Source organism: Chrysemys picta, chromosome 9, assembly GCF_011386835.1.
Source record: "Chrysemys picta bellii isolate R12L10 chromosome 9, ASM1138683v2, whole genome shotgun sequence".
In the NCBI taxonomy this organism is placed as follows: Eukaryota; Metazoa; Chordata; order Testudines; family Emydidae; genus Chrysemys; species Chrysemys picta.
The window spans coordinates 7,334,477-7,346,630 of NC_088799.1; the positions used below are offsets into that span (position 1 = coordinate 7,334,477).

Below are 12,154 nucleotides of genomic sequence, written 5' to 3' on the forward strand. Positions count from 1 at the left end.
ATGATTTAGGGCCAAATTTGGCTGCCACATCCATGCAAACAACTCCCAGCAAAACCGCAACAAGCGTATTTTGGGGGAAGAATTTGGCCATTACAAGAAAGAGTTGGATAGCCATACGTTGGCTGAGTAGACAAACAAAGTAGCTACTTGATACTGGGCAACAGCCGTAGATGACAGAAGAGGTGTTACTTAGGACTGTGTTGTCTGGAGTATAGCTGGGCTTCCCCTCTTCAAGAGGGATTATTTTTTTGTTAGAGTCTTCATCTGTGTGGCTCCCACTCAAGGCGTGCAAGTGCTTTATGAGCATGTTCACACACACAAGGCTCATGGCACACCTTGAGTGGGATCTGCACAAACAATTCTGAAGAACCAGTTACATAAGGTAAGTAAATCGTTCTTGTCCAGCTCCCATTCAAATGCCTTCAGTTCAGATCCTGAAGGAAGCATCTTCACAGTGGTGCAGAGGCTTTCACGTTAATCAGAGCTAACCAGTTATAGCCTCAACTCTGCCAGCAAAGTTATTTAACTCCACCCAAAGCTCCTCCTCACCTGACCCCGTCCGCCCCACGATGCCAATCTTTTCCTTGGGTTTGATGGTAAAAGACACTTTCTTAAGCACCAGCGGGAGGTTCTCTCGGTACCGCATCTCTGCATTTTCAAAGACAACTTCGCCTTCATGGGGCCAGTCCAGAGGGGGAGCTTTATTCTTAATTCGAGCTGGAGCCTCCAGAGAAAGGGTCTTTAAAAACAAAAACAAGACCGAAAAGTCTAGTTTCCAGTCAGCAAAAAGCATCAACATCCCAAATTGTTTACTGCAGTTCTGAACAGGAGTTGGTTTCTTTGGATGATAGATTTTCCCCTTTCTTTTCTCACTGCTAAGCTGAGGAGGGAAGCTGTGCCCTCAAAATTGATCCCAGATCCCTTGAATGGTGCTCTGCATTTCCCCACTACAGGGTCAGCCCCACATGCTGCTTTAAATGCCACCTTAATGAGCATTTAAGGAAGGCAATGTTGCCTAGTGGCAAAGGCACCAGATTCAGAGTCAGGAGACCTGAGTTCAGTTCCTGGTTAGAACATAAGAAGGGTCACACTGGGTCAGACCAAAGATCCGTCTAGCCCAGTATCCTGTCTTCCGGGTGCCAGGTGCTTCAGAGGGAACGAACAGAACAGGTAATCATCAGGTGACCCATCCTGTCACCCATTCCCAACTTCTGGTTCTGCTACTGGTTTGCTGGGTTACCTTGGGCAAGTCACTCCCCCCCCCCCATGTCTCTGTTTCCCCATCTGTAAAATGGGACATTTTATTCTTAATTCAAGTTTTATTTTTGCAAAAAGTGTGGATGGAAAATGCTAAGTAAGACCTAGATACTGTTTATAGACAGAAACCATGAAGTTTCTCAGGGGGATGGATAGCTCAGTGGTTTGAGCACTGGCCTCCTAAACCCAGGGTTGTGAGTTCAATCCTTGAGGGAGCCACTTAGGGATCTGGGGCAAAATCAGTACTTGGTCCTGCTAGTGAAGGCAGGGGGCTGGACTCAATGACCTTTCAAGGTCCCTTCCAGTTCTAGGAGATAATAAATTAATGGAAATATCCTAAGTTCTTGGGAGCCTGCAGAGAGATTTTATGGCTGTGGGACCCAGCAACTATCTTCAAATCACAATTTGACTGCAATGCTACACAGTGCCATAGAAATGCTGATTCACCCACATTTGCTGTGCGAGGGTCACATATTAGTTCTGCTCATGGATCAAGTGTGATCTGCATTTATAAAGTGGATAAAACGTGAAGGAGAAACACTAAGCACACCACTAGCCCTAGTGAAGTCAATTTTAAACACAGGCATGTTTGCAGGAGCAGGGCCTTATTTCCTATTCTAAAGCAGGTTCCAATACAGATACAGGCCAGCTCTCCTTCCTCTCATGTCAAGAGCATGAACAGCAACAAAGAATTGCACAAGAAAGAATGAGAAGGTGAACTGATGCCTTACCTTGATGTAGTGATCAATCCTCTCCACTGAGGTGAAGCGAGCCTCTGTTTCTGAGGCCAGTCTGACTGTAAACTGGAATAACCCTGTTAACTGGGAGGGGGAAGAGACAGTAATTGAACCATTCATTTCACAGAATTCTACTGGATTTGTTTATTCTTAACATATCTAAGAGCTTTTCATAATCAATACCCTATCGAACTTGGATGCCTTGATGCAAAATAATCTTACTAGTAATAGTAATAGTTAATTTTAGAAGGCTTACAATTCCCATCAGTAATTCTTTATTGTCTGCGGATCACCTGAAAAGTCAGCAAGGTGACTGAGTAAGTTTCTGATGGCAAGGCACTTAAAATGTTAATACTATTCTCTTATCGGACCAACTTCTATCAGTGAGAGAGAGAAGCTTTCGAGCCACACAGAGCTCTGTGTAAGCTCAAAAGCTTGTGTCTCACACAGACAGAAGTTGGTCTAGCAAAAGATATTACCTCACCTATCTTGTCTCTCCAATATCCTGGCACTAACATGGCTACAACATTGCATACTATTAAGCTCTTCATTTTGTAGTTTCACCTTATTACAAGAAGGGGGCATAAAAAGCCCAACAATGGAACTAACCTGTATGTATTCCAAGTACTACTAGTATAAACTAAAGATCACAGTAACACACCTCATCAAGCCATCAGATTGGCTAACGTGCATGTTAAATTCTTTAGAAATATCCAGGAAAGAAAAATGTGCAATATTCTATTGAGAGCCCAAAACAGCTACCACTCGAACATTAGGAGAGAGAAATTCAGCTACCAATAGCAACCATCTCAAACATGACTCCTCCAGCCTGTCCCTAACCCCTAGGAAAGGCCCTAATCCTTGATTACTATTGCTCCATTATCAACAGACGCATCAGTCTCTCTGCCCTCTCCACAACACTGCATTAAGCAAAAACTTTTCAGTAAGACATTATCGTTACCTAAACCAAGATGCACCATGGTTAGAGATTCAGAAAGAGTCTAGAGTACAGAAGTGGACAGCACCTCACCTGCACAGCATAAGAGATGGCAAGCCCAGCATATGCAGGAGCAATCTGGCCATGCATTAAGACAATCATCAGGCCGGTGGTTGTGATGAGGGCGATGCTGATAACATCTAGTCGTATGGCCAGCCAGCGCATTGCACAGCTGAACAAGTAAAATGGTGCTTGATTGTCATCCAGCAGCTCTTGGTACCTGGAAGCAGGCAAGGGAGAGATTTGGAGAGGGGCAGTTGCACCTCTTTGAAGCTTTGTATTTAATGATGACACTTCTAATACTGCTGCACGAGACTAATATCAGAACTCATCTGGATGGACTAATCCTGGTTCTTGCCTCTCATGCAGAACTCTCTCCAAACCAGGCCTGGGGGTAGAGGATTCGCAAATACACACCTTTTATCCTCTGGCCCCTAAATCACATGGGAGATCTGCTCATCTTTGTGGTTCTCAAGCCAAGAACAAGCTAACATGAACAACAACAAACCACATGGGATGCCTCTGCATCCACTAACATTATAGCAACTCCTTTCCCCACATAAACTGAGCAGCATCTTCCAGGAGAAATCCAATAGCTACAAGCTACTAACCCCATAAAACATACAGTGCCACAGAACACTGAGCATATAAGTATTATTTCAAGAGCTATTACAGCACGTTGATAGGATTTAATAAGACTAGTTGATTAAAACAGATATTACCATCTGATTTGTAGTTCCAGCTCTGTGTAGCCAAGGACATACAATTAACAGAAGATGGTTTTGAAAGGCTCACAAGATCAGCTGCCCGTTTTTCAGATCCTGAAACACTGGTTCACACCAGTCCTATCCCATGTTAACGAACTCCAGGCTGAGTGCTGTACTGACCTGTGCAGGAATTCCTGCCTTTTGTTGTAGGCATGGATTGTGGAGAGACCCTGTATACTAGACGTAATATGAGACAGAAACGGAGACTGCGTGATGTTGTCCTGGCGCTTCAGCTCACGAATAAAGACTCTGGAAGAGAGGAAGGAGAAGCTTTGAGGGATGCACATAACCATCCATACTGCACTACACCAGCCTGAAGAACACATTGCCTAATTAATTTAAGATAGAGAGGCTCTGATCCATTAAAGCGACTGGTGAGCTTACCTAGACACAATATGTAGGATTGTGAAGAGGACGGTGAGGGGCCCCACTGCCACCAGAAACCATGGGAAGACCCCAGCGATCACCCCAGCACAGAAGAACACCAGGATGACATTCTGAATGAACATTTCAGCTTGAAATGGCAAACGGACATCAACTGGAAAAGATGGAGAGAGAAAGAGGGAGGTCTTGGGAACAGGGAGCCAAATAACCTAAATAAAGCAATTTAGTCCAGCTTCTACAACGTCACACCAGTTCCAGGGATACTGGTTTCCAAAACTTATTTAGGTATAAAGCGTTGCTCTTTAATGAGTGTTTTTGTCTTCTACAATGTTTGTGATTGCTCCTCCCTCTCCCACCCCACCAGTAAGGTCACTGCTGCAGCACCGGCCATTAAGCTCTTTCCTCTTAACTTGCCATAAAAAAAGGCATCAAGAAGGTTTGGATGGGAACAATAAGGTGGCAGGTCTGGTAGCAACCACAAGCATCAGGACTGGACTGGAGTCCCCAGGACCAACCTTACTGCATAGGGCATGGCTGAGCCTTCAAATCCTGCCAGCCTCCTTCCTTCCAAAACAATTTAAGAGCTTTAGTGCACAGAGAAGTGAATATTAGTTTTATTTTGGGGATGAACCCATACCCAGAAAACCATGCAATAAAATCAATCTCATCCTAATAATCCTGTGAGCTAGTTACCAGCAGTACCCCAGCACTGACTGGTGGGAGCCCATATGCATCAGATTTAGGTAAGAAATTGGTTTGCTCTATTTCTTTTTGGACTGGTCTGATTTGGGGCTTTCCATTCATAGGAGACAGCCTATAGCCTAACCCTGGCATGGCCCAATTACTGATTTGTCTATTTCAAATACGTGCACCAAAGGCTTGTAATGTCTACAGACACACTTTCAGGTTATCTTCATCTCTGCATCCAGCAATTGGCATGCACAAGTGAGTTAACTGGAAGGTCTGAATGCAGACGGTGCTGTGTTACGGCAGACAGAGAGGGACATACCTTCATCCATATCTTTGGAGAACCTGTTGAGAATCCGCCCAGTGGGTGTAGTGTCAAAGAACTTCATGGGGCTGCGAAGAATCCGTCGGAAGAGCTCATCATGGAGCCTGGAGGAGGCTCTAAGTGTCCCCTGGTAACACAGCAAAGGTTACTGGAGTTGTGTAGGGATGTCTGGCTATGCTGTCATTCACATCACGCCCACCGCCAAACAACTGAACTGGCTTACTGTGACCAAGGGGCTGAACCTCACATCAGTCACGACCCAAAAGCAAATCTCTGCTCTTGCAGTCTTGAAGGCAGCTACAGAGTCTGTGCTGCTATGCGGTGGAAGGAAGATAATGAGCCAAAAGAGGTTTTAACAGTGAAGAAGGTGATGGAAGGTTGCAGTCAACCCAACTTGTGCTTGGGCTGGCCCAAATTCAGGAAGTCTTTCTTGGGAGCTGAAGACAGCCTCCTCACAATAATACCAAGAGGAGAGAATCAGAATGCCAGAGGCCCCAGCCATGCAGGGGGGGAGGGGGGGGAAACAATTGGCCTTGGTGCGTACCTTGACAAAGACAACCCCACGAACAGCTTTCAGAATCAACATGACTCCCATAGAGAGCGCATAGATGCCGGCATAGTAGCGCATGTGAGGGTTATCTTTCATACTGATGCTCACAACAGTTTCATTTCCCAACATCACCGTGGTGTTCTGTGTGAAAGCCAAGATCCCAGTTACATGGTTGTATAAGACAAGAACAGGCCAGAGAGTCATCAAATTGCCCCAGGCACAGTGAGCATCTTCTATCTCTTGAGTAGGTATTTTAAAAGCTTTTTTTTTTTTAATTTGCATGGAAAAAACCCTGGCCAATCTGGAATGGCAGAGAAATCCAAATCCTCTCACACCCACCCCAAAAGGGAAGCTCAAGTAGAAAGCCAAGATCCTTTTAACTGACTCAGTTACATAGCCACCGTCTGCCTATGTACCCACCTCAGCTACAAACCCATTCCAGCCGAGCCCCAGTCAGGATCAGTGCTCCATTATGCAAGGCACTCTATGAACACAAGATGATCCACCCCTCTTGATTTAAGCCAATGTCCCTTTAATGATTACTGCAGCTGCACTCTGGACTGAGTATTTAATCTACAAATTGGGTCTATCAATACACCCAAATCTTTCTCTCTACTCTTAACTAATTCAGTGGCACTTAACTATAGGTTTCTTGGGAGTTATTTCTACCCAAGTGCACCAGTGTATGTTTAGGCACATGGCATTTCAATTTGTAGCTCCAGCCCCCCATTTTATTATCTTCAGTAAATGAAGCGACTTGACATGTTATAGCCTTATCTCAGTCATTAATACAATACTAGAGCATACTGATTAAAATAAATACACACACTAATTCCAACCCTCTTCTGCATTATTTCTTTAGTCTCTTGAATTAAATCTCTCTAGCTGTATTTGGGGTATTTTAAGGTTTCATGTGAAATTTTGTCTAGGTACTTTCTGAAAAATCCAGAGATACTTAGTTCATATATTCCAGTATCCCGTCTTCAACATTGAACAGCAAACAGATTATTCCAAAAAAGGAGCAAGAACCCTACAGTAGGGAAATGTGGAATAATCTATGCCCCACACCCACCCCTTGAAGGTCTGACCCTAATCCCTAGTAGTTAAGAGACTGTCTTAAACCCTGAAGCATGAGGATTTTAGTCCTTCCAAAACTCCTTGTTTGTATTAACTGTTATAATGCTGAATACTCGTTACACATATAAACCCCCAACCACTCTGAATTTTACTTTAGATCCACATTTCATTTAGCAAACTAATCAAATTGGGACAACAGATGCCGTTTTCCAGCTCCCGGGTACTTCTGTAGTATCCAAGACTCCCTAAAAATAATTGTCAATGGTTTGATTATCTGAGCCCTAATCTCATCTCCTTCACATATGGTACTTGATGCTCTACTGACCTTCATTTTTGCCAGATACTTGCTCAATAATTTCAGGCTCCTATTTTTAGTCATTACTACACAGGCACATGCATCAGGAGTGGGCTGTTAATACTCTCCTCAAATACAAAGTTATTGTCCCTCAGTAGCAAAGCATTCCTGTCACTCTATAAGGGGCAGTGCTGCGGGGGTGCTTGTGGGGGCCATAGACACCCCAAAATTTGCCTCAGCCGCCCCTAGATGTCCAAGTCACAGTGACAGCAAAGTGATCTACAAAATTAGCTATTGCACTTGTTGCTTGAATACTCTAAAGTAGCCCCCGCTGCACTGCTTTGCTTCCTTTTCTTACACTGACAGACCCAAGGAAGAAGGGGCCAACATCAGACTGCATGGAGCTGTTGCCTCTTTTTTCCCCCCTGTAGATTTCTGTCCGGCTTGGAGACTAACTTCTTTCAGATGAGATCATCTCCTGGAGAGCCCTCCTAACTATCTTCCTTTATGAAGTACAGTTAGGTTTGTCCTAGACTACCCCAAGCAATCCTATGAAGGCAATCCTTCCCCGCCTATTAGAAAGTTAGAAGTTCCAATTCCCCTTACCCCGCTGCCTTGCTTGATCCAGTAACTCAGCCACCAGTTGCTGAATGCCATGCTGCCCACATTCAGCACAAAGAGTGCCATGATGATCAGGAATGCAAAGGGGCCTCCAGCTGCCTGGATATAGGTGCCATAAACAGACCAGGGGACAGAGCCTTTGCCCTTCTCTTCCAGCTGCATCAGCTGGCCTAGGAAATACAATGGGGTGAAAAAAGGGTGAGGGGAGAAGAGTTGCTTCATAAAACTTTAAAAAGTTGTTTGCTTAACATATAAGAGGCTAGTATCACCATAGCCCCATAGGAGGAACACTCACTGTACCGCAGTGGTCCCCAAACTATGGTGCGTGCCCTCCTAGAGGGGTGCAGAGGAACGTTTGGGGGGAGGTGCAGCGGGGCCTGGGCCAGTCCCATGCGGGGCAGGGAAGAAGCACCACCCAGTCCTGCTCTGCCTCCAGCTCCACCCCAGCCCCCAGCTGTGGCTCCGCTCCAGCCCTGCTCCCCGGCCACAGCTCCGCTCCTGGCAACGGACTCAGCCTCAGCTCCCGGCCCCAGCTGCTGCTCCCGGCCCCAGCTTCTGGAGGGGTGCGGACAGATTCCATTACGGGTAAGGGGGGCACAACAGAAAAAGTTTGGGGACCACTGCTGTACAGAGTAGTTCCAAGAGCACAGCTGTTACTTTGCACACAGAACTCAAAGATTCAAGCAACAAAAGAAAGCCACAGAAGACATTTCAATGGCAGAGTCATGAACAGCCTGGAAAGTATGTGAGGGCTCAAACAACACGAGACTGGTGCCAAAATCAGCATCTTTTGATCCCCACTAGTTTATTGTTAACAAAAAAGACGCTGATGAGGAAGATCAGACCTTTCCGTTCTTTAACACAGATGCTGCTTCCTCCCCAGAATTCAGCATGCCATTAGGTAAATACAAATGCCCCTCTTGCAATAGCAGGGAAGAGAATTGTAGGAGCTAGGGATGCTGATAGCTGAAGCCAGCAACATGTCACGTGCTGATTACATCTTACTGGGCCATCTTATTTCAACTGGAACAGTGCTGAACAGACCATCTGGTATTTCTAATGGATGGTCGCTGTTCGCCCAATGCACTTGTACTATGTGCTAGCAGCAAGCCGAGTGGCCAAGATGCAGGGCAACTTTCAGAACTTTCGAGCTTCAGAAAGTGAACATTTCAGGGTCACCAACGTATGCCAGGATTCAAGTCAGAAATCTGATTCCACAGTTACCTTCCTCTTTCTTCACCACTTTCTCCTTCTTCACAGACCCTGCTTTGATGCTTTTATCCTGGGGCTTTTTTAATGAACTGCTTGTGCTCTTCTTTACATTAATCTGTAGAAAACAAGCTACAGTTGGTAAGACAACTCCCACCTTTTCATGCTCTCTGTATGTGTATATATATCTCCTCAATATATGTTCCATTCTATGCATCCGAAGAAGTGGGCTGTAGCCCACAAAAGCTTATGCTCAAATAAATTTGTTAGTCTCTAAGGTGCCACAAGTACTCCTGTTCTTCTTACTAAAGCAGTTGTTCTCAACCGATTTACCATTGTGGAATGTATCTGCAGCTCTCGCTGTGTTACGCTGGACGCATCCACACAATACATATACTACCTATATGGCCCTGAGGATGTCACATGGGCTGCAGCTGTGTCCTGATTGGGCCGCAAGCAGCCCGTGGGCTGTGGGTTGAGAACCACTGTACTAGAGTCATCTATTTTTTCAGACCAATATTGAGTTCAGTACCACAAATACTCTCAATTCTTTTTAAAAAGTGCATTCTAAGGAAGACAAGGGCTTCCAGTAGCTTAGCGTACATACCCAGACAGGACACTCACTGGAAAGAACGCTTGTCCATGACCTTTATACATGATTTCATCTATGACTGACTGCCAACTACCGACAGAATAAGTTCTCCCCTCCTATTGCCCTGTGTTGGTATCTGTTTGTACTGTGGTAACGTCCAAAGGCCCCCAATCAGGATGAGGGTCCCACTGTGCTAGGTGCTGCCCATGCACGTGGGAGGATGTGATCCCTGCTTCAAAGAGAGTCTACAGTCTAATCAAGACATCGCTCTCAGAAACCTCCCCAAGCTCCCTTCAAGAAAGTACACAGGAGCTGATAGTCTCTTCCAGATACAGTGTTGCTCCCAAGACAGCCTAAGCAGTCACTACAGAGCAAAGTGAGAGCCTTACATCCCTAGACATTGAATGCACAACCTCTGAGGAGCATACACAGAGTTACTGTCCTAAACCTGGGTCATTCTCCCAAATAAGAACATTACATTCTGTTCCCAGATTGCACATTTCAATTTTCAGGTTAACCCCACCGAAACCCTTATACGTCTTCAGGACCATCTTCCCAGGCTTTATGCTAAAAAGAGCTCTCTCACATGTCAAACCAGAGAGAATAGTATCCACTGAGCCCTTTCTTCCAATTCCATACAGACTACAAATCCACTGCCCATTCCATGCGCTAGTGCTTATGGAGAGGAAATGGAGGCCAGCCAAGTAAGCAGGTTGGAGAATCTCATATTAACCAGGATTGCTTTAATTTAAAAATGACAGCACCACAATCTTCACAGCACTGAGAAAGGCCATGCGAGGTAACGGATTACATTCCTCTGCCTCTTCCATCAGCACTGTCAAGCAGAAAATCCAATCAAGCACCTCCTATCACTAAACCCATCTCCAGCCACAGCACAATTCCATCTCACCAGAATGTCTTGGGTGGAGCATGTATTCAAATCCATGAAGCCATCGGCATCTTATCTCTTGATAAACACACCAGGTTATTTTCCTAATCTAATTCAATTAAGATAAGGGCACTGATTTCTGTTAAACATTCAGAACAAAATTCTGAAAACTCTTTCCAATAAAAAGCAAGAACACGGCTACCTCCCAGGCATGGCTTTTGAGGAAAATACTATGGGGAGGAGGGTGAGAAAGTTAAATGGCTGAAACTGTTTTAACACTGTAGAGACAAAATCTCCCATTGAAAGGTTCCTGCTTGAAGCCTTTTCTGTAATTGCATTAAAGGAGGACCAGCTGACTGAAGTGAAGCACACAAATGCCAGTTGCATTTATGGCAATTTCTCCTCAGCAAGCCCCAGTAGCATTTTTTTTGGCCAGTTTCAATCAGAAGACGACACGTCTGGAGTTAAATTCCAGCATTCTGCTGAATAGGACTTTTGGACAAGTAATGTTACTTCTGTTGTGTCTAAGGGAACGTCTATACTTACCTCCGGGTTCGGCGGTAAGCAATCGATCTTCTGGGATCGATTTATCGCGTCTTGTCTAGACACGATAAATCGATCCCGGAAGTGCTCGCTGTTGACGCCGGTACTCCTGCTCCGTGAGAGGAGTAGGCGGAGTCGATGGAGGAGCCTGCCTGCCACGTGTGGACCTTTGGTAAGTACCTTTAAGTTCGACCTAAGGTACTTCGACTTCAGCTACGTTATTCACGTAGCTGAAGTTGCGTATCTTAGTTCGAACTGGGGGGTTAGTGTGGATCAGCCCAAAGTCATCTCACGCTAGAAAAATGGGTAAGAAGCCAGGAAGAAATATATAAAACCAAGAGCTAGATTGAGCTGAGCTAACTTGGGAAGATACCATCTAAAAATGAGGTGCACATTAAAGAAAGGGATATGCATTCTCCTCTGAGCACCACAGTGTAAACTGATACCTTTCCTCCATATTAGATAAACTAGCTCAGGGGCAGGACTGCATAAGAGATGTCATCTCTGAAACAGGGACCATGACACTAATTATTACGAAGTGCCAATCCAATAGAAAATAGCCTGCAGGAGATTCAAATTGCCAAATCAACATACCAAGTCATTTTCCAGACTTCTTTCAAGTGACTAAGTAACTTGGTTCATCTGAATTCCAAGTACAGGTATCTGTCATAATATTTTTAAAAATGGAGTGGAGTACCTCAATGTGTGGTGCCTCTCCCAGCTGCAAGCTATTAAAAATCACTGCATAGTCGCCATTTAAGTTCATCAGTCCCTCATGGGTTCCTCTTTCGGTGATACAGCCCTCTTTCATAACGATTACTTCATCACAGTCAACAAGGTACTGGAGACAATGAGAGTGAGAACATGGCTTCATTATCTCAGATGGTCAGAAAAAACACACATGAATCTTCTCAGTAAACAGCCATCGGGCCGTAAAAGTCAGTACTCCTCCTCAGTGCACACCTGATTGGTTAAGAACCCGGCACTGATTAGAGCACTGTGATTACTTCTACAGTACATACAAAACAGCTTACATGACTGAACAGAGACTTTCTGCAGAATGTTGGGAAGATGCATTCAGGTGGCTTTGAACACTACAAATTCTGACATACCAGTTACAATGAGTTTTCTGAACAGAACAGGTGACAAGACCCCAGTCTCAGAATACATTTATTTACAACACTAGGCTGGATTCACTGACATCAAATCCCATGTATTCTAAAA

The 12,154-nt window shown here is 44.8% G+C and overlaps 1 protein-coding gene across 22 annotated transcripts in view; it reads right to left on the reverse strand.

The window, feature by feature from the left end:
- ABCC5 (ATP binding cassette subfamily C member 5) overlaps positions 1-12,154 on the reverse strand; it is a 97,751-nt gene that overhangs the window by 7,420 nt on the left and 78,177 nt on the right. For 20 of the 22 annotated variants that reach the window (XM_065557623.1, XM_065557620.1, XM_065557621.1 and 17 more), the window contains 10 exons: positions 11,628-11,771; positions 8,922-9,024; positions 7,683-7,867; positions 5,699-5,845; positions 5,152-5,281; positions 4,143-4,296; positions 3,879-4,007; positions 3,025-3,211; positions 1,989-2,078; positions 550-739 (listed from right to left, as the gene is read on the reverse strand). In XM_065557623.1, the coding sequence (XP_065413695.1) occupies positions 550-739; positions 1,989-2,078; positions 3,025-3,211; positions 3,879-4,007; positions 4,143-4,296; positions 5,152-5,281; positions 5,699-5,845; positions 7,683-7,867; positions 8,922-9,024; positions 11,628-11,771 (1,459 nt within the window). Of the gene's footprint in view, positions 1-549; positions 740-1,988; positions 2,079-3,024; positions 3,212-3,878; positions 4,008-4,142; positions 4,297-5,151; positions 5,282-5,377; positions 5,846-7,682; positions 7,868-8,921; positions 9,025-11,627; positions 11,772-12,154 lie in introns of all 22 variants that reach the window. The other 2 variants (XM_042843941.2, XR_010590551.1) reach the window with 2 other exon arrangements.